Raw genomic sequence first — 22,832 nt, 5'->3', positions numbered from 1 at the left:
ATTTGCACCGCCGAACCTTCATTTCTATTTTTTTGTAACAAATTATTTTCTTTTAAAAAAAAAAAAAAAAAAGAAAAAAAAAAAGGATGCAAATTTGCACACGTATGGAGCCGTATGGGCGGATGATCTTGTAAATGAGAACTTTGAAACAATTTGTAACTACGCTTTATTTATTTCCTTTCCGAATTTCCTTTCCCTGACGCTGGCTGATCACCATGCGTTTCCTTTTCCCGGTCTTGAGGGCTAGATCCCAGGATGGGTGATACCCGATGTGTGTGTTATATTTATTGTGTTGTGTTGTCCGCATTTCCTTTCCCTGACGCTGCCTGGCCACCATGCATTTCCTTTTTCCGGTCTTGGGGGCTAGATCCCAGGATGGGTGATGCCTGATGTGTGTGTTGACTATGTTATATTTTTGTAACGCCAGAATTGCGCAGAGAGCGCGCTGAGTCAGTATGGCCGTATGGGCGGCGGGGCATTTTATTATATATAACGAGGGCTTTTGTCCAACTGAGTTCTCAGAAGGAGTGAATTCAGCATTGGAGACCTCACTGTCCTCCATATTCTTACTCATGATGCATTGATAAATCACTTCACTTTTAAAACACTTTATTAAGTATTATAATTACAATAATCTTCCTAAGCAATATTCTTAATTCTTAGATAATAGTAAAAATCTAATAACTGTACTCACAATTATCGTCCGCCTAACCCGAACACAAGTAAATCAAAAAATATGCGGTACTTCTAAAAATACATTGTCATTTTAAAAAAGAAATTAATACGGTCAAATCAATGCAATGTAACACAATCAATGTAATGTTTTTAAATAAAATTAACTTACATTTCATAATTCATAAATTGATTTTAAATTAGTTTTAAATTTAGAAAATCATTTTGTAAACAGTTATTTAAAAAGTTTTTTAAAATTTACATTTCGACCAAAGTGAAATCCACATATGATCAATGTAATATATCTAAATATAACTTAATTTAGATCTTATAATTTCTAAATTGATTTTTAATGATTTTAAACAATAGTAAATATTTTTATAAACAATTATTTAAATAGTTTTCAATATCACATTCAAAAAGCAACAATTTCAATTAACTACAACGCCATCTAGTTGCATGACGCTTAACTAAGACGAACAAGATAACAAAAGTTGATCTTTGAATATTCCAAGTTTATCATCCAACATTAAATGACATCAAAGTACTCAAACTCATGTTTGTATATAATTAAAGTCGACATTGAATTAAATTTAATTAATCCAAAAATAATCAAATAATATTACGAATAATGTCAACGCATTTTGCGTCGACACGGCCATTCTGCGGGGAGGTGCGTGCTCTGCGCCTGCCACGTTTCTGGAAGTGAAAAATATCCATTTGAACTAGGTATCTGTACATCGATACACTAGAAAGTTTTTTTTTTTTTTATAAATGTGAAATATTGTATTTCATGTTGCTGACGTATTTAACTTTTTAAATTTGTAAATATATTCACTGTAAATGTATTCTTAATAAGTAGTATGGGCAAGTTTTATTATCAAAATAATGTGCTATTAGTTTTGTAAATATTAATGTGTTAATGTTACTGTACTTTAGTTACCTCTGCCATGGCCGGTCCCAAGCCTGGGTGAGAAAAGAGGAGGGTTGGTTCAGAGGAGACCTACCTGCCGTAAAATGTCAACGCCGAGCACCGGGCGGCGGTTAAATAACCTGGAAACTCTGCAAGGAGCGGTTCGCAATGGCCGTGAGAGACTAAATCCTCTCTAAAATATTGATACGGAAGGACGCGGGAGCCCACCGTGATTATTTTCCCAAGAAAACCATCTCATGAAATCACAACTAGCGCATATGGAGACGTCTGGCGACCCGACTGACAATCGGCGCTATCCGGTTACCGGGCTGGGTAGTGTGAAATTGGCTACCGAAGCTTCCGAAGGGGTTTCTCACCGGGCCCTTGCAGGAAGAAATGCTACTGGTGAAAAACTCAACATAGCCAAGAAAGCAGCAATACGTAACCATCTTCGTATTGGAGCCTGGAACGTCAGAGGACTTCTAAAACCAGGAAAACTGAACATCGTGGAGAAAGAAATGGAACAACACCAGCTAAGTATCCTGTGCGTCAGCGAGACACACATGCGTGACCAAGGCCATTTCACTACTGACGCAGGGAACACCATGTACTTCGCAGGTGCCGACAATTCCAGTGTGAATGGCGTGGGCATCATTGTACCACGCAAACTCAACGCGCACGTCCTCGCATACAACCCTGTTTCAGATCGAATCATAACTTTAAAGATGGACGCCAGACCGTGCAAACTTAACATCGTTGCAGTTTACGCGCCAACCTCAGAATCAACTGAAGAGGAAATCGATAGGTTCCATGGGATGCTGGAAAAAGTACTGGATCAACTACCCAACCGGGAGATCACAATGATTCTCGGCGATCTTAATGCTAAGATAGGCAACACAGATGCTGATACCCACATACGGCAAATAGTTGGAAGATACGGTCTCGGAGATAGAAACGATAGAGGGGAGAGATTTCTAGAGTTTTGCATTGAAAGGAGTCTCACCATTCTCAACTCCTGTTTTCAGCATCACCCAAGGCGCCTGTATACTTGGAAGTCTCCCGGAGATAGGTACAGGAACCAAATCGATTACATTCTCATCGGAGCACGTTGGAAGTCATCTGTCACAAACGCAAGGACATTCCCTGGAGCCGACTGCGGTTCTGACCACAACTTGCTCGTAGCTTTTCTCGCACTCCGTCTGAAGTCACCCAAATTAGCAGTGAGGAAACCAAGACAGCTAGAAGGCCCTGAAAGGGCAGTTTTTCGTACAGCTATGGAATCAAAGCTGAATGAACACCCACCAGAACAACACAACAGTGCTAATGAACAATGGGAGGTGTTCAAGTCACAAATTTCTGACACGCTAAGGGACATCACTCAGGCTAGGATAACAGACCAGAAGAAAAAGACGTGGATTTCAGAGCACACGTGGGAGCTTATCCAACGCAGGAAAGAGCTTAAGGCAAGGTCCATGGAGCATGATGACTTCAACAGAGTCTACTCAGAGTTATCCGCCGAAATTGATAGTCGTTGCAAAGAAGACAAGAACAACTATCTTGGAAACATCTGCCGCGATATTGAAGACCATTCCCTCAGATATCACACAGCAGACCTTTTCAAAAAAGTCAGGCTGCTCACAAGGCAGTTCAAGCCCAAAGCCTGGTCAATTGAAGGGAATGATGGACATCTCATTCATGATCTCGAGGGCGTAGCGGAAGCATGGCGTATCTACTGTTCCCAGTTGTACTCCAGCCCACGTAGCGACACCGAAAATGCAGATCTGGAATGGGGAGCACTCGAGTTGGAGCCAGAAATTATCCGCTCAGAAGTGGCAGATGCTCTAAAGCGACTAATACCAATGAAGGCACCAGGGCCAGACGATATTACAGCGGAGGTCCTCATAGCTCTAGGTGAGAAAGGAGTAAGCATCTTGCACATGATTTGCAAATCCATCTGGCGCACCGGCGTATGGCCTAATGACTGGACAAAATCTATAATCATACCCCTACACAAAAAGGGAGCAACAACAAAATGTTACAACTACAGGACACTCTCTCTTATATCCCACGCCAGCAAAATCCTCTTGCACATTGTGAATAAACGCATTCGCTACTACCTAGATTGGCAGATTCCACAGGAGCAAGCAGGATTTGTGAAGGGCAGAGGGACGCGCGAACAAATCCTGAACGTGAGACAGATCATAGAGAAGGCATACGAATTTGACACACCGGTGATATTATGCTTCGTCGATTATAGCAAGGCCTTTGATTGCGTAAACTGGCAACATCTATGGCGGGTACTTGGCGAGCTAGGCGTGCCACGACATCTTACAGCACTCCTCCAAACTCTGTACTACAACAGCCAAGGAGCCGTCAGAGTGGAAAAATGCTTGTCGAAACCCTTCAGTTTTGAAAAAGGTGTTCATCAGGGCTGCATCTTATCTCCGATCCTCTTCAATGCATATGGAGAGTACATCATCCGTAAATCTTGTGATGACTGGGACGGTGGTGTCAGCGTGGGCGGGGTGAAAGTATCAAATCTCCGTTATGCAGACGACACGACCCTTCTCGCTGCAAATGAAGAGGAGCTAAAGACCATCTTGGAGAGGATAGAGCGAGTTAGCAACGACCTAGGCCTATCTATAAACAGATCCAAAACCAAAATCTTGGTGGTTGATCGCTTCAACAAACTACAACTCAGCGATACACTCAATTTAGAGGTAGTTGACAGTTTCACATACTTGGGATCAACCATCAGCAACAATGGATCCTGCGAAACAGAAGTGCGAAGACGCATAGGCATGTCCAAAAATGCCATGACACAATTGAAGCGAATCTGGAAGGACAGAAGCGTCTCACTTAAAACGAAACAAAGGCTGGTTCGCACTTTAGTGTTCTCCATATTTCTGTATGGCGCAGAATCTTGGACTCTCAGGACAGCAGACAGACGTCGCATTGATGCGTTTGAAATGTGGTGCTGGAGAAGAATGCTACGCATCCCTTGGACAGCCTACAGAACAAACGCGTCCATACTGAAACAACTCGAAATAAAGACCAGGCTGTCCACTAACGTGTCTTCAGAGGATCCTACAATATTTCGGTCACATCTCAAGGAAGCAAGGAGATAATCTCGAAAAGTCAAATCAATCAAATCAAATCAAATCAAATCTCTTTATTTGTGAATACAGGTATTAAAAACACAGGTATTAAAAAGTTACATATAGTGCGCTATATTCCACCTTGTCAGGTATACAAATATATATTAAATTAAATTATCAAAATTTATAACAGAAAAATAAAGAAAAATGTCACAAAAGCTGATTGTGACCGGAAAAGTAGAAGGAAAAAGACCTCGTGGTCGCAGCCCTATGCGATGATCAGACCAGATTCGCGCTGCCCTTGAGTCAAAGAAGCTGTACGATGCTCTGCACACTGCTGAGGACAGAGCCCAGTGGCGCAATATTGTGCACTCAAGTGCAATTCATGGAGGAGGTCACGACCCTCAGTAATGAGGAATACGAAGCAAGGAGGGAGGAGGAGGACTTTAGGAATGAGCTATGAATGTTTTTTTTTTTCTTTTTTTCCAGTGTTTTTATGCTCCACGCATTTCAACACGTATCATTAGTTCTTATTAAATGCAAATGTCTCCACGCATCCTTGCATTTTATTATAAACTCGTAGACAGGTGATGCTGTGGTCTGGGCGGTCTTTTACGCCGTGGTCCACAGGGGCTCTAAGGGATTTAGGGGCTAGGTCGAAGCTGTGGTCTGGGCGGTCATGTACGCCGTGGTCCACAGAGACTCTGAAAGAGTATTGTTTTTTTTTTTGTTTATTTGATCTTTTTTTTTTTTTTTAATGCGCTCAACTGAAATTGTAAATGTGGTCTGGGCGGTCATGTACGCCGTGGTCCACAAGAGGATATTAGGAATTATAGAGGGCCGATGCTGTGGTCTAGGTCTTTATTAAACCGTGGTCCACAGAGGCTCTGAAAATGGCGCTACAGGTAAGGAAATTGGAATTAGGAGGATAGTACAGTTTTAAAATACAGTTATCATAAAATTAGTATAAGTTGTAAAGTTTAAAAATTTGTAAAAGTTTAAATTAGTATTCAGTAGTCAGAGAATATGTAACGAATAGAACTCACCTAAATTTAGGCAATGGATGTTATTGCAGCTCGTGAAGTCGAAGGCATTGAATCGCTGGTGCTTGTTTGGGGCTGAAGGTTTTCCAGATTTAATGTTTGGTCAGATTCACAACACGTCGACATGGATCTCTGCTCGCCTGGTTGCGGTGCGCGACGTAACTGATCGTGAGCAACCTTACGTGATCGCCCTCTCCCTGTTACTCGTTTGACGAGGTATCTGTCATTATCTTTAATTCTTAAAATCTCGTATGGCTCACTGTATTTGAGATCAAGACATGTCTGATTACGTGGATTATTTCTAATCAGTACGTAGTCTCCTTTTTGAAAAGGACGTATCTTGGCCTTATTTTTGTCAAACCGGTTTTTGTCGTACTGAGCAGCTGCTAGTATTTTTTGATTAACTTGTTGGTCGAGTAGGTCAAAATCAACAGTTCCTTCGTCAATGTTCACCAGTCGCAGAAGTTGTGGCGGGACGCTATGTTGTCGACGAGTCAAAAGAGTAAGTGGGGACACTCCAGTTACACGATGAGGAGTGCAATTAAATGCTAGTTGTAATGCTTCCAACGCTGTCTGCCAATTCTCGGTTTCATAATTTTTAATCATGGTCAGTGCATTCTTCAGTGTCCCCATTATGCGTTCAACTTGACCATTTGCTCGGCTTATTCCTGGTGAAATCGCGTGAATATTAATATTGGAAGTTTCGCAGTAGTTTTTGAAGTCACCAAGGAATTCCCATCCTCCATCCACAATTACTTGTACTGGTGTTCCAAATATATGTATAGTTCTTTTTAATGCTGCAAGACTGTCACTTTGACTCTTACTGTTTGAATAACTCAGTAGTAAATATTTTGTGAACGCATCTATAGTGACAACATATTCATCCTGACCGGACTGGTTTTTAGTACCTAACTTGCCTGTAATATCCATATGGATAACTTGAAATGCCGCAGTTGGTTTCTGAATCGGGTGAAGTTGCACTTGTGTGGCTCCAGAAGGACCCTTTGACGTTTTGCATACAATGCAATTGTCGACAAACTTTCTGTCAACAGTGCTCATTCTGTCAAACCAGTAGCACTCTTTTATTTTCTTTAAAGTTTTATACCATCCTGGATGTTGTAAAGCTGTATGGTAGGAGTTTATCAAACTCCACTGGAATGACTTTGGTACAACGACGGCTTTGTACTTGCCGAGGAACGAGTCAGTAATGCTTCTCTTGAGTACACCTCCTACCAAGACATAATCTTCTACTACTTTGCCATTAGCTATGCCATCAATAATTAAACGTAGATCATTATCTCGTCTCTGTTCTATCTGAATCGATTCAGTGTCTCTAGTAATCACATTGACTAAATTTTCGGTCGATGGATTTCTACTGAAGAAGTCTGCGTGTTGAAGGTTTTCACCCTTTCGGTACTCTATATCGAAATCATAATTCTGCAAAAACGCCCACCAGCGATGAATACGGGGAAGTAAGTCCTTCTTGAACTTTGATGCCTCTAACGCGTTGCAGTCCGTTATGACTTTAAATTTCCGCCCATATAAGTACTGGCGAAAATGCTTAATTGCTCTTACTACTGCCAAGGTTTCGAGTTCGTACGAGTGGTAACGGCTCTCGATCTCAGTTGTACGCAGGCTCATGTAGGCGACTGGATGATGTCGTCCGTTGATTACTTGCACTAACACCGCCCCATAACCAATGCTGCTTGCATCCGTGTACAGCTCAATGGGTGCGTCTTCCTGAAAAAGTAAAAGGGTAGGCGCAGTAGACAGATGTTGGATAATATAATTCCTAGCTTGATCATGTCTTTCGTTCCATTCCCATTTTGCGTTTTTTTTTTGTTAATTCATATAGAGGTACCATAATAGATGAAAAATTGGGAATGAATTGTCTAAAATAAGTAGCTAACCCATTAAACTGTCTAACCTGTTTAATGGATGATGGTATGGGAGCCTTCGTTAAAGCCTCCACTTTCCTTGGGCTAGGACTAACTTGTCCGTCTGATATTACATTTCCCAAGTACTCGATAGAGCGTTTAAAAAAAGCTGTCTTCTCCACATTGATTGAAAACCCAGCGGTCTGTAAAGCTATGAGTATTCTCTCTATGCGGGATAGACCTTCTGAGAAGTCTCTACACTTTGTAAGAACATCATCGACATACACTTGACATATTAAATCAGATTCGTAAAGTAGAGGTCCCAGAGCTCTATTTATGCACCTTTGATACACTGAAACAGCATTACTTAAGCTAAAGGGCATGGCTAAATACTCGTAAAGACCATCGGGTGTTACGAAGGCAGTTTTCTCAATTGAACTCTCTGAAACAGGAATTTGGTGAAAACCTGCCGCCATGTCAAAAGTTGTGTAATACTGACCCCCCGATAATTGATCTATTTGATCGGAAATAATCGGGAGAGGATAATGGTCTATTAAGGTGTTTTTGTTCAGCTCGCGGTAGTCAACTCACATACGATCCTGTCCATTTTTCTTTTTAACTAGGATTATTGGGCTAGAAAAAGCAGAGGTACTTTCCCTAATGATATTATTTTGTAATAATTCTAACACAATATCTCTTACTTTTGCTCGTTCAATAGGAGTAAGCTTATATGGTCTGCGTTCAACATATCTATTTGGATCCTTTAAACGTATCTCTAATTTTCCTGTATTCACACGTGTGCAAGGGTACCCACGAATAAATAAATGTGTATACTTATTCAACAAAAGTTTTAATTCGTTTATCTGGTCTTCATTAGATAGATCAGTATTAAGTTTATCGAATTTAACATCTTGGGATTGCATATGGCAAACCACAGGTTGACGAAGTAATTTAGCACCTTGAGATGTAACTAGTACACTCAAGTTTGTGTTGTCGATAAGATTTGTCCCAATCAACATGTCAGAACATATTTCATAATCTGGAACTACATGAAATTGTAATTCTACACGTAAATTATCAATAACACAAACAGCTACTATTGTAGTCAATGATACCACCGTAAACTGACCGATGCCCTTAAGATAATGAACCTCATTTACACGTTTACCTGGAATTTTTGCCGCTATCGATTCCTACTACTATACTAAAGAACATTCTGCTCCGCTTCAATCTTCATCAAAAATTGCGTTTAATTCAAAATTTTCTATGGTAATCGGTATCAAAGTTAGTTTCGGTTTACCTACGAAATTTACGTTCGAAACGACCGCACGCTCACGTTTATAACACGTCTCGTATGTATGTCCTATTTTGGAGCAAAATGTGCAGGTAGGCATAGTGGTATTTTGAGTTCCGTTGTTAGAATCATGGCGCGGCTGAGAAGCTGTATTTTTGTTTGCAAAACGACAGTCACGTGTTTCGTGGCCTGTTCTCTTACAAACTTGACAATACGGGTAAGATTTTTCAACTAAACGCGGACGTTTATTTAAATTTTGCAGAGACTGGTTAGAGTTTATACGTTTCGTAGGCCGTATAGATGATGCAACCGATATTAACTCCGGTACAGATTTTGCACGCGCGTTTAATAGTTCTATACGTAATCGTTCATCACTAATGCACCCAATTACAGCCTCAACCGCGTCATCACTTGATAACTTATCTTTGGTAACACGCTGCCATAATACCCAATCCTCCGACAGGAACTGCGCAATATTTTTACTATTATCATAAACATGTTCTCTAAATCGGACTATGTCTCTTGAATAGCGGCTTTCCGGTTCAAACGTAGTTATCAAAATATCGCGCACCTCAGGACAAGAGTTAGTAGATACAAGCCAACTGTCTACGTACAACCTCGCGCGACCCTTAAGTAGACTACCTACTTTCATTCGTACATCATAATCACTTAGGTTGTAAGTATCCATGGCGGTAGTTATATGTTTACACCATTCACGTATCCCTATATTAGAGTCCGGATCGTATGACGGTAAAATTACATCACAAATTTTTACTTTAGACTCTGATAACGTCATCCGATCCGACATGTGCTTCATCATCTGCATCATTTGTGCGAGAAACTCAGTTGGGACCCCGCCAACAAAAGTGGTTACAGCGGAAGGTAAATTAGAATGCCCGGCAGAAGTGGGTCGCGGTCCCACTTCTGATAACGAGGGGTTTTGTCCAACTGAGTTCTCAGAAGGAGTGAATTCAGCATTGGAGACCTCACTGTCCTCCATATTCTTACTCATGATGCATTGATAAATCACTTCACTTTTAAAACACTTTATTAAGTATTACAATTACAATAATCTTCTTAACTAAGCAATATTCTTAATTCTTAGATAATAGTAAAAATCTAATAACTGTACTCACAATTATCGTCCGCCTAACCCGAACACAAGTAAATCAAAAAATATGCGGTACTTCTAAAAATACATTGTCATTTTAAAAAAGAAATTAATACGGTCAAATCAATGCAATGTAACACAATCAATGTAATGTTTTTAAATAAAATTAACTTACATTCCATAATTCATAAATTGATTTTAAATTAGTTTTAAATTTAGAAAATCATTTTGTAAACAGTTATTTATTTATTTATTATTTATTTATTTATCTTATACAATCTTACTTACAACTAACCTTACATCATCATCATCATCATCATCATCATCAACCCATTAACGTCCCATTGCTGGGCAAGGGTCTCCTCTCATAATGACAAGGATTAGGCCATAGTCCACCGCGCTGGCCAAGTGCGTATTGGGAGACTTCGCATACCTTTGAGATTTTTTATAAATCTCTCAGGTATGCAGGTTTCCTCACGATGTTTTCCTTCACCGTTTAAGCAAGTGATAATTAATTTCTAATACGCACATAATTTTGAAAAATCAGAGGTGCGTGCCTGGGATTTGAACCTCGGACCCCTCGATCGAGAAGCCGCGTTTCTTAACCACTAGGCTATCACTGCTTTTTCTGTGTTAGTGCAACTAACCTTACAGGGTAACCTAATGCGTTAGTTTAAGTTACATATATATTATTACACTTATATAATATTATTTAAATGACAAACCTTTATTTACATATTACATAGTGACAGGCTTTTGTGAACTCATTCAGTGAGCAACTAAACAAGTCGACGCGGTCAGCTACCATGTTAAGTGTGCGCAGCGCGCGCGTGAACGGCGCGTCTCGCAACAGGTGTGTCCTAGCGCGCGGCAGCGACAGCAGGCGCGTGCGCCGCCGCTCGCCGCTGCTGTGCGGCACACACAAACTGAGTTCCTGTAGTATAGCCGGGTGCTCGATTTTACCACGTAATACCATAAATATATATTTAGCCAGCGATAACTGCCTCCTAGCATCCAATTTACTGTACCCCACCATACCGAGAACGAACATAGAAGGATACAGCAATGGATAACCAGGGTATACTCCAAACAATTTTAAGTACAAAAATCTGCAAAATTTGTTCTGAATCCGCTCTAACATCATAGTGTATTTAGCTTCGCTTGGAGCCCATATTGCAGAATTGCATTCCATATGGCTCTTTACCAAAGCTTCGTACAATGCACGTATGGCGCTAATGTTAGTAAATTTTCGTGTTTGCCTCATAACGAACCCAAGATTTCGGAATGGTTTTTTGCAGACTTCCATTATGTGGCCCCGAAATTTTAAGTCTGCAGTGAAATTAACGCCTAGATCTTTAATCTCCGTTACTCGTTGCAGCGGTTTCCCTTCAGCGTGGTACGGATAGTGACGGGGAGTACGCGCGCGACTAAACGACATCACGGAGCATTTGTCCACGTTAAAAAACAACTTATTGTCGTAGCTCCACTTAATTACCCTATTTATGTCGCTTTGTAATTTTACATGGTCTGAGATGTTTCCTACGTCGACTATCAATTTCAGATCATCCGCAAAGAGTAGGCAAGTAGACTCATGGATAATGTTTGGTAAGTCATTTATCATAATGATAAATTGGAGGGGCCCTAAGTTGCTCCCCTGACTTACACCAGACCGTGTGTAAAACTGATCCGAAAGACATTTTTTTTTTTTTTTTTTTTTTATAATATAGGAGTAGCAGACGAGCATGCAGTCCACCTGATGGTAAGTGGCTACTGCCGCCCATGGACATCTGTAATCAACCCCAGATAGGATTAGATATACCTACCTGAGGTCGGCCACAGATGCGCTGCTACCCCTGAGGACTAAGCTGGAATGCCTCGGAAAAGTATGTCTCCCTTACCACACCCTTCAAAACGGAACACAGCAGCGCTTAACACTGATGTTATTAGGCAGAAATAGGTGTGGCGGTGGTGCCGCCGGAGTCGAACCACAGAGGGTTCTACCACCTTTATGGACATCCACCACAGTCGACGTATTGACGCCTGTCCTGGAAGTAACTGGCGAAAAATTTTAGCGTGTGCGGAGTGCACCCTATGTTGGCCAATTTTTTCAACAGGATGTCATTGTCGACCGTGTCGAACGCCCTCCGGAAGTCAAAGTAGGCGACATCTACCTGCCTTCCGGAGTCTACCGCTGGCACTACTTGCGTCATTAGATGCAGCAAGTTCCCCGTGGTTCCCCGTCCAGGGCGGAAGCCATGTTGGGCATCGGAGAGCTGGGCACTCACTTGTGTATATAAATAGTGATGAATCGCCGATTCAAACACCTTTGCTGGAGTGCACAGGATTGCCACTGGCCTGTAGTTACTTGGTTCAGAACCTCCACGTCCCTTCGGTACTGGTACTTCCACACACTACACGGGTAAGCTTCCACTGCTCAGGAAATGTCGCGGTCGCGAGACAGACATTGAATATGTGCGTCAATGGCTCCTCTAACACTCGGCGACAATCCCTAAAAATGAATGGAGGTATACCGTCCGGCCCCACTGAACGCTTCGACGGCAGCCGCGCGAGGGCGCGACGTACTTCCGAGCGGAGCAAGCTCCGCAAGTGCACCCGAGCAGCGCCCTCCGCCACACCGCTCGCCGCCGATACATCCAAAAGGGCCGGCTCCGAGTTGTATACAGATTGAAAAAATCGTGCAAATTCATCAGCGCATTCTTGATCCGATAGTATTTCCCCTTTACTTATTAATTGATATGGACAAGAGGCACCTTTTTTAGATCTTATAAAGTACCAAAATGCTTTTGGGTCTGAAACAAGGCAACTCTGTACCCGGTCCCTATGTTGGTCGTGTGCGTACTCAATCTGCACTTTTAAGCGCGCCCTACACCGAGCGAACGCTTCATAATCTCTCTCCGATTTAGTACTTTTGTATTTTTTATGCAATACATATTTCAATTCAATATCTTTGATGATGCGGGACGTATATATGGGCGCAAATCAGTATCTTATGTTTATATTATAACATTTAATGTTTAAAATAATTATTTATGGGTGTAAATCTGTATCTTACGTTTATATTATAATATTTAATGTTTAAAATAATTATTCGTAATTACAATACTGTTATTGATCTAACCTCAATGTCTCTTAGACATTGCACTGATTCTTTCGACTGATTTTAAAACATTGATTTTGTAATTTATTTTTAATAATTCATATTGTTGCAAACCTTCAAAGTAAAAATCAATAAGATTATTATGACTCCAATTTTATTGTTTTATAAACAAAACTTAGTTTAATTTGCATCCTACTAGTAGCGCCCTCTTTTGGCGATTTATGAAAACTTGTAAGGAATGTTTGCGTGTTGTAACGCGCTTGTTTATTAAAACAAATATAATTTGTGTTAGATAAATTATTTGGAGTAACATAAAATTCATTATTAATTTTTATTATGTCAATTTTGATTGTCAATGTGGAATTAATATTTAGATTAAAATATGGACGATTTCCGGTAGTACTTCAAAACACTTTGTTAGTCATACCAAATAAATTATGTAAATTATAATAATATTAAAATACTTATTCTCGTATTTTTAAAACAATATTTTCAATATAATGTTATTTTATTAACAGTTAAATTTATTGTGAATCACGTCACTTGTTATAACAAAACAAGTGATGTGAGGTAGTTCTTATGCTTTTTGTCACTCGAGTAGTATTTAAGTCCACGCGTCGTGTAAGCCGTTACTCTGCTCGAATTGTAAATAAAAGTGAATAAAAGTGATTCTCATATTAAAGTCGTTTCGTTCAGTTTATTAATAAAGTGCGGTATTGGGATATCGTCGACAGCAGCGGTTGGATGGACCTACGTGTCCACATGGTCATGATGGAGATCAATGGTGACGTTTATTGGTTCGGGGCAATGGCGCGCACATTTGGCGCGCGTGTTTGGTGATTTTCCTGGGATTGCTTTGAACGAAGCCTTAGGAAGCCATGCCGTTGGTAAAGCGTTTGACAGCCGTTGGATGCTTTGATTATGGCGGGACTGAACGTATGGAGCAGTGTAATTTTGGGGTGGACCCTGGTGTAGTATGACAGTTTATTTCATACGGGCGACACGTTGTCATTTTGATACTTATAACCACTTGGGTGGTCTATTGTTTTAATTTATTTCTATCTTGTAATTTTATAATGTTCACCTAATGTTTGAGTGTCCACAGGCTAAGAATCTACTATATCTGCTTATTGGTGGTATTACAACGACACTGGACTTGTGTTGACCGCGAACGTACCGTAAAGGGGCCAATGTTACGGGTCGCTATAAGGCAGGATACTTTTTCACTCTGGTAAAACCAAGGCGGTGAGTTAGTAAGAGCCTTTTCGGTAAGTGACTTTATACTTTAATAAATATAGTTCAAAAAACTAAAAAACACGCTTTTATGATAAACTCAACTAAAAAGTAGAAAATAATTTTCAATCTAGGAATCAATTAAGGAACAGTAAATTGTATAATTGTAAAAAAAAAAGCGTGGAGTGCTCCACTAATCAATTTTCGAAAAGCACCCCTCGTAGTATTTGTTGTTATAGCGACCATCATTATGAACAGTCTGTAAAAAAAAAAAAAAAAAAAAATCAAGTTTCTATCTATTACGGTTTAAGAGATAAAGCCCTGTGACTCACGAACAGACAGCAGAGGGTTTCGTTTTATCCTTTTATCCTTTGAGTACGGAATCCTAAAAAAAAAAAAAAAAAATCATTCTACAAGATGGCATTACCAGTACATTTGAGTTATAGGGAAATAAAATTATTATTTTCCAAAGCTTAAAATCGATCTAGTAACTTTGCCTGAACGCTCCATAAGGCGCTTTCTCTCGCCTCGAAAATCGTTAATTCTGAGGATATTGATAAGGACAATGGTACAAAAATGGTAAAATCGTGTATTCGTGGTTTTTGATAATACTTCAAAATTTTTAATTAAACTGGACGTTCAAAGTGGATAGAAATCGGGCTCAAAGATTCCGTTACTGTTAGTACATACATACATACAAACTTACAACCCAAGCTAATAAAATCGTGTTAAAAATTGAGGTACTTGACGGTTTATTAATAATTTGGCTACCAGTATTTGACCACTGTTTGGAAAGAATTTACTTACGAATTACGAATTTTACGATTTTGCGGGTACACTCATTATTTCTTGTGAAAAATTTCTGAAGGTTGTCGTATTAATGCAATTTTAAGTCTACACGTTGCTCAATGGAGATTCTCTCTCTCTCTCTCTATAGTCGGTCCCTCAATGCTGAGGATCGTGACTTCTTTGCTTTATAGCGTCTTTCCAGAGATTGCGATTAGTGGCCTGGTGTATCGCCTCGCTAACCGGTATCTTTAGATGGTCCGATACCTGGTCTGACCATCGTTTTGGGCTGTGTCCTCTGGGTCTTTGCCCTCCACCTTGCCTGTCACCAGTAGCTTTTCTAGGTTGTCATTATTTCTTCGGGCTATATGACCGAAGTATTTAAGTATGCGGTGAAGGCACAGGCTGGAGAGACGTTGGGAATGCTCTAGATGTAATTCTTTTAAGATGGATGCGTTGGTCCGGAAGGCTGTCCACGGGATTCTTAGCATTCGCCGCCAGCACCACATCTCAAATGCGTCCACTCTTTGTCTGTCTGCTACTTTCAGCGTCCAAGATTCCGATGCGTAGAGGAATATGGAAAAGACGAGCGTACGAACTAAGTGAACTTTTGTACGGTTAGTAATATTCCCGTCCTTCCAGACCCTGGTAAGTTGGTTCATTGCCGTTTTAGCCATACCGATGCGGCGTCGTATCTCAGTTTCGCAGTTTCCTTTATCATTAATGACTGATCCCAGGTATTGAAATTCCTTGACGATTTCGAAGTCGCTGAGCAGATTTGTTCATTGTAGTGACTCAGAACGGTCGATCATCATAATTTTAGTTATGCTCCTGTTTATCAAAAGGCCAAAGTCCAAGCTTGTACTCTCAAGCCGATTCATTAGGTCCCTCGTTTCTTTTTCTAATGAAGCGAATAGAGTTGTCTTTGGTAAAGGCTCAATAGATGTGTTTGTCATATGGGTTCAGCGAAGATACGATACCGTAGCGTTCAGTGGCGCTCGTGTTTTAATTTAACGGTGTGTATTGAGCAAGATGAAGGTCATTTAGGTTAGAACATTTAAATTTTGGGTTTTAATGTCCTTTATGAACTTCCAGATTCTGTCATTTTATTTTTCTACATACAAATAGGGTATATTACGGGGTAATTGGTGCTAAGCTGACTACATTCATTTAAAGTAGTTACAATAATGACTTGAGAACTTGAGTAAACATGTTGATCGGACTGTACAGAGGTTGTCGTGTAGCCGTAGTATGCGGTGGGCAGGCAGCTATGGCGGAAGTTAAGTTTCAGTAGAAACTATGTGTATTCATGTGAGTGGATTTGCGTCAATGAAAAGTAACAGGAGGTTACTGGGCTATGCGTATCCATCTATCACATGTAGTGCTTAAATGTCTCGAATTATTTGATGTTTGGTCTAAGTAATTTTAGTAATTAGAAGGAATTGGTCAGCTAAGCTCTTGAGTTTATAAAAAAAAAATGTATATATAATAATAATTCGTTAGAATTTATTTTACGCGTTTGAGTTTAATGTTAAGGGACTAATTCTTTTGTTTAAATGGTGTTGTAGAAAATGTTGAATCTTATAAAGACAATACGACCGATCGATTTTGTGTAAAATTTTGTTTAATTAGAAAAGTGATAGTAATGTAAAAGAGGTCGAAATTGAGTACGGTTGAAATAAACTATTCATCATTAGTCTTTTAGTTTTAGCGTGGTGAATAACCTTAATACAAGTTAATCAGGATTGGCCGAGCAGAAATTCTAATATTCGCCGTTTGTTTTTCTGCCTTACAGGAACAGCACACGAGGACGTTTGACTTGTCACGATGGCCATGCCGCGGATTGCCAGTGGAGGGTTGGTTCGAGTGCGCTAAGTAAGAGATGGCACTAGCTGGAGAGACATCAGGGGCGGTTTGTCGATACCTGCTGCAAGTGAGTGGTCGGGGAGCGCGCGTGGTCCATGGGTGCCACAACGCCACAATTTGGACCGCCGAACCTTCATTTCTATTTTTTGTAACAAATTATTTTCTGTAAAAAAAAAAAAAAAAAAAAAAAGATGCGTATGGGCGGATGATCTTGTAAATGAGAACTTTGAAACTGTAAAGGCATTGTGTTGATATAACTGGTTTTCATGATTATTTTATGTATGTGCGTTCACGTGTGTTCTTGTTAAATATTATAATCCTATCCAAATATCCTTCCTAAAACGCTGGCTGGCCACCATGCGTATCCTTGATCCTGGTCTTGTTGGCTAGATCCCAGGATGGGTGATGCCTTATTGTTGGCTAGAACTCGTGATGAGTGACGCCTTTTTTATGATATCAGAAGAAAGAAGAAAGAAGAAAGAAAGAAAATATTATGTTGTAATGTTTTTGTTTGTTTGATATTATGTTGTAATGTAAAACAGCGCAAGGGACGCGCTGGAATCAGTATGGCCGTATGGGCGCAAATCAGTATCTTATGTTTATATTATAACATTTAATGTTTAAAATAATTATTTATGGGTGTAAATCTGTATCTTACGTTTATATTATAATATTTAATGTTTAAAATAATTATTCGTAATTACAATACTGTTATTGATCTAACCTCAATGTCTCTTAGACATTGCACTGATTCTTTCGACTGATTTTAAAACATTGATTTTGTAATTTATTTTTAATAATTCATATTGTTGCAAACCTTCAAAGTAAAAATCAATAAGATTATTATGACTCCAATTTTATTGTTTTATAAACAAAACTTAGTTTAATTTGCATCCTACTAGTAGCGCCCTCTTTTGGCGATTTATGAAAACTTGTAAGGAATGTTTGCGTGTTGTAACGCGCTTGTTTATTAAAACAAATATAATTTGTGTTAGATAAATTATTTGGAGTAACATAAAATTCATTATTAATTTTTATTATGTCAATTTTGATTGTCAATGTGGAATTAATATTTAGATTAAAATATGGACGATTTCCGGTAGTACTTCAAAACACTTTGTTAGTCATACCAAATAAATTATGTAAATTATAATAATATTAAAATACTTATTCTCGTATTTTTAAAACAATATTTTCAATATAATGTTATTTTATTAACAGTTAAATTTATTGTGAATCACGTCACTTGTTATAACAAAACAAGTGATGTGAGGTAGTTCTTATGCTTTTTGTCACTCGAGTAGTATTTAAGTCCACGCGTCGTGTAAGCCGTTACTCTGCTCGAATTGTAAATAAAAGTGAATAAAAGTGATTCTCATATTAAAGTCGTTTCGTTCAGTTTATTAATAAAGTGCGGTATTGGGATATCGTCGACATATACCACACTGGATAAGTGTACTTAGATGGCGGTTTTTTATTTTATGTGGTACGCAAACATCAAAAATACTATTTATTTTATCATAAAAAAAGTTTAAAACGGAATCGCAATCGTTTAAATTGTATAAATCTGTCCAGTCTATACACATAATTAAATAATATATGTGATTAAAATCTGCCTTGTTAAAGTTCCATTGTTTAAGTGGTACGTGAATTGAGTGGTAGGGGTGCTGTTGGTCGGAATAAGGTTGAGAGGTGATGTTACTTACGACGAACGATACGTGGAGTGGTGGATGGTATGCGTCCACTGGCTGCAAGGCTTCCTCTCCCGGACACACTGTAATGCCGCTGCGCCCACTTAACACTAGGTCTAATTGTCTACCACTACAGTTAGGAATCGTGTTCCACTGATCGAGTTCACAAAAGGCCATGAAATATTCATAGTAAGTACATACATAATTGCTACTCGAAAATAAATTGAAATCACCTAATATTAATACATTATTTTTATATTTAACACAAATCTTTTCCAACAAGTTAAACATTATCACGTACTCGCTTTCCAATGTATGTGGTGCAATATACACCACACAACATGCAAATAAAAATCTATTTTGCTTATGAACAATAGCACATACTAATTCGAAATTGTACAAGTCTATGTTTACATTATCTGGTAAGGATACCTGCCGCAATACAAACTGCGGTGTGGCCACTAAAAGCGCGCCGCCTTGTTTACGTCCATCTGCGCGGTCACATCTTAAAACAGAGTAGCCAGGTGGTATAATCTCTGTATCTAGGATAGACTCACTACAGCCGGTCTCAGTGAGTGCGAACAGATCCGATCCCGAAGAGGCAAGTAATGCCATTAATTTCGAAGTTTTTGTTCGAATACCTCTTACATTTTGGTATAAAATACTTAAAGCCTTACTTTGTTTTTCACATTGCTTTACGAAAAAATATCCACTCACTGTATTCAGCGTTTTTTGGCCAAATATCGGGGTTACATAAAACGTCAAAATTATCTTCCGATATGCATATTCTGAAAGAAGAGTATCCTCTTTCAGTTTTATGATTTATTTTGTCGATTTTAATGATGCTGTCCGTTCCAAGAATTTCACGTAAGTATTTCAGTAAAATCTCTTCAGTTGTGTCCGTGTGAAGTCTCCATATATGAAAGTATTTCTTTCGTTCCACGGCTTTTATGCATATATTTGACGTATTATTTCCCCTTTTAATTGGGTTGATATTTCTAGTTGCAATTTTGCTACGATTACTATTCGCTAAAATTCCCATATTAACTTGTAATTCCTCATTATTTGAAGCTGCCACATCCGCTCCGCGTACGTTTGTTGGCGCTGCGCGCCGAGATCGTCTCGGTTTCATATTAACCCATTCATCGTCGCTTCGATTCGATGGCGCGTTAGACGTTGCCGCTTGATTTAAAAAGTTTTTTAAAATTTACATTTCCACCAAAGTGAAATCCACATATGATCAATGTAATCTATCTAAATATAACTTAATTTAGATCTTATAATTCATAAATTGATTTTTAATGATTTTAAACAATAGTAAATATTTTTATAAACAATTATTTAAATAGTTTTCAATATCACATTCAAAAAGCAACAATTTCAATTAACTACAACGCCATCTAGTTGCATGACGCTTAACTAAGACGAACAAGATAACAAAAGTTGATTTTTGATTATTCCAAGTTTATCATCCAACATTAAATGACATCAAAGTACTCAAACTCATGTTTGTAAATAATTAAAGTCGACATTGAATTAAATTTAATTAATCCAAAAATAATCAAATAATATTACGAATAATGTCAACGCATTTTGCGTCGACATATATAATATTATTTTTTATCATGTTAATTCTGATTGTCAATGTGGAATTAATATTTAGATTAAAATATGGACGACTTCCGGTAGTACTTCAAAAAAACTTTGTTAGTCATACCAAATAAATTATATAAATTATAATAATATCAAAATGTTTATTCTAGTATTTTTAAAACAATATTTTCAATATTATGTTATTTTATTAATAGTTAAATTTATTGTGAATCACGCCACTTGTTATAACAAAACAAGTCATGTGAGAGGGTAGTTCTTAGGCTGTTTGTCACTTGAGTAGTATTTAAGCTGGTCCACGCGCTGGTAGAGCGTGGTTCATTCGCATTTAATCAGTCGTGTAAGCCGTTACTGTGCCCGAATTGTAAATAAAAGTGAATAAGAGTGATTCTCATATTAAAGTCGTTTCGTTCAGTTTATTAATAAAGTGCGGTAGTGGGATATCGCCGACATGTACGTCCTTGTAATGTTCGTAAGAAAAAATTTTTTTGTATTTTTTCTCTCTGGTCTGTAAACAGCCCCGATGTCTAGAGAGAATCTTTCTTAATGAATCCATAAGTAGTGGCTGTCTTCTTCACATATACTGTCTATAAAATAGTGCTTTAAACTATTATGTACATATATGGAGACTCCACCACCTCTAGAATGAGATCTATAATTATAGTAATGAGTAAAGTTTCTAATTTTTAACCTTTGAGCTTCATATTCTGATTTAATCCAATCCTCAGTTAATGTGACAACCTGAACTTTTTGAATCGCAGATATTATACACTTATAGCGTATAGAAACTTTAAGGACTTTTGAGATCTATTAATGTTCATATAGTCATTGCGAGCTTGGTAAGTTACGTTGTATGATTGTTTTGTTACGGTCTCTTCCTGTTCACGTCCTTCTCGTTTTTTGGCTCATTTTTGATTATTCTAGGTATACCTCTAATATATTTTATTATTAAGTGCTCCTCACCGTTCTGGGTACGATATTCTAGTTCTTTTTTCAGTTCCTTCAACTGTTGCTGTTGGTAAACAGTTTTATCTGAGTATATTCTGATTGAACCATCAAGAGGTGTATTTCGTAAAATAGATTTGACTGTTTCCTGAGACGAGAAGATTGCTTTGACTGGTCTATTTTTATTAGGGATATATTTTCCCAGACGTTGTACATTAATGGGATCGGGACATTGTGGATATGAACTTTTGATTATCTTCGTTACTTCACCCATGTCTGCTGCTGATCTTTCTTTGCGGGTTTCTCCTTGTGCTTCTGGTACTCCTACAACTATAATATTTTTCTCCCTTCTATAACGGTTCTGTAGCTCTGAATGTTATGTATTGTAGTCTTAAAATTTTCAATGTTGGCCTCTAATTTTATTATATTCGCTTCTGTAGCTGATTGATTGGACTTTAAGATTTACAATATCGGTTTTAAACTTATTATGCTCGGAAATAATATTTTGAGTTATGACCTGCAAGTTTTTCATTTCTTCTTTTATTTCTGAAACATCTTCCGAAATCTTGCCCAGGACTTTATTTTGAGATTCAACAAATTCTTTTAAAATAGTGGTCATTTCCTTCCGAAGACTCTCAAACTGTTCAGCACATACATATTCATGGTCTGGTTGTTTTCGCTTCGAGCGGTGGCTTATCTGTTGCCAGTCACTTGCTTCAGTACTAAGTTTTGACAAATCTGGTTGTGATCCTCCACTTGTCGGCGGTGATCTCAGTACGCTCATTGTAGAAAATAAATAAGATGTTTTTTTTTTCAATCTTGTGTAGGCGGCCTTATGTAGCTCTGACGCAGTTCAGTGTGGTCGAACGCACAGCGCGTTGCAACGTAGCGGGACGATAAAAGATATAAGCTGTCTTGCTTTCGCGTCGCTGCACTCGTGGTTATTGCAATGTGAAATAAGACACTACACGACAGACATAAGTGTTATATTCAATTGTCACTTTAGGTTAAAAATTGTGTTAAGTTTTGCGACACGTCTGCTCTAATCGTACGCCGAAACGAAACTGTTTTACATCGTTACTGCATTTAAAGGTCGAAAAAAACAATTCATAGATATTTTCTACGCTGTAAATGAATTTAAAATGCTCTTAGAGCTACGAGAGTTTCATCATTCAACGCCGAATTTTTTTCTGATTCCAAATATGTATATAACGTTTTTTCGGATTTTGGAGTTACAGAAATAACGCATTTCTGCGTCGATATGCACTATTTTATATAATACTAGCTGAACCGGCAAACGTGTTGCCGTATAAATAAAAAAATGTTAAGGGGTAACAACCCCTATCACTTAGGGGTATGATTTTTTATGGAATAGTTAATACTGTTAACTTTTTCAATTAGAGACTGACTGAGAGTGTTATAAACGTAGGAATAGACAAATATAATCAGAAAGCTTCGAACTGCTAAGCTATCGGAAGTTACACGTGTTATTGTGAGTCAACCAAAAAAGATAGACATATGCTGTCGTGGGATATTTTTTATATAATTTTAAGGAGAACATTTCCGTCATACAT

At 38.5% G+C, this 22,832-nt stretch overlaps 1 protein-coding gene across 1 annotated transcript; it reads right to left on the bottom strand.

The window, feature by feature from the left end:
- Positions 1-8,829: 8,829 nt before the first annotated feature.
- LOC140746783 (uncharacterized) lies at positions 8,830-10,110 on the bottom strand. Its single transcript, XM_073078881.1, has one exon. It carries the CDS (start codon positions 9,907-9,909, stop codon positions 8,830-8,832), a length of 1,080 nt encoding a protein of 359 aa, XP_072934982.1. The 5' UTR covers positions 9,910-10,110.
- Positions 10,111-22,832: the final 12,722 nt, after the last annotated feature.

The sequence above is a fragment of the Epargyreus clarus genome, unplaced genomic scaffold, assembly GCF_041222505.1.
Source record: "Epargyreus clarus isolate Ecla_fem2 unplaced genomic scaffold, WU_Ecla_fem_2.2 ptg000013l, whole genome shotgun sequence".
Lineage (NCBI taxonomy): Eukaryota > Metazoa > Arthropoda > Insecta > Lepidoptera > Hesperiidae > Epargyreus > Epargyreus clarus.
This window is presented reverse-complemented; position numbering and strand designations above follow the sequence as displayed.

Coding starts and splice junctions, on each gene's coding strand:
- LOC140746783 (XM_073078881.1), bottom strand. CDS start 9,909: ATGAGTAAGAATATGGAGGACAGTGAGGTCTCCAATGCTGAATTCACT.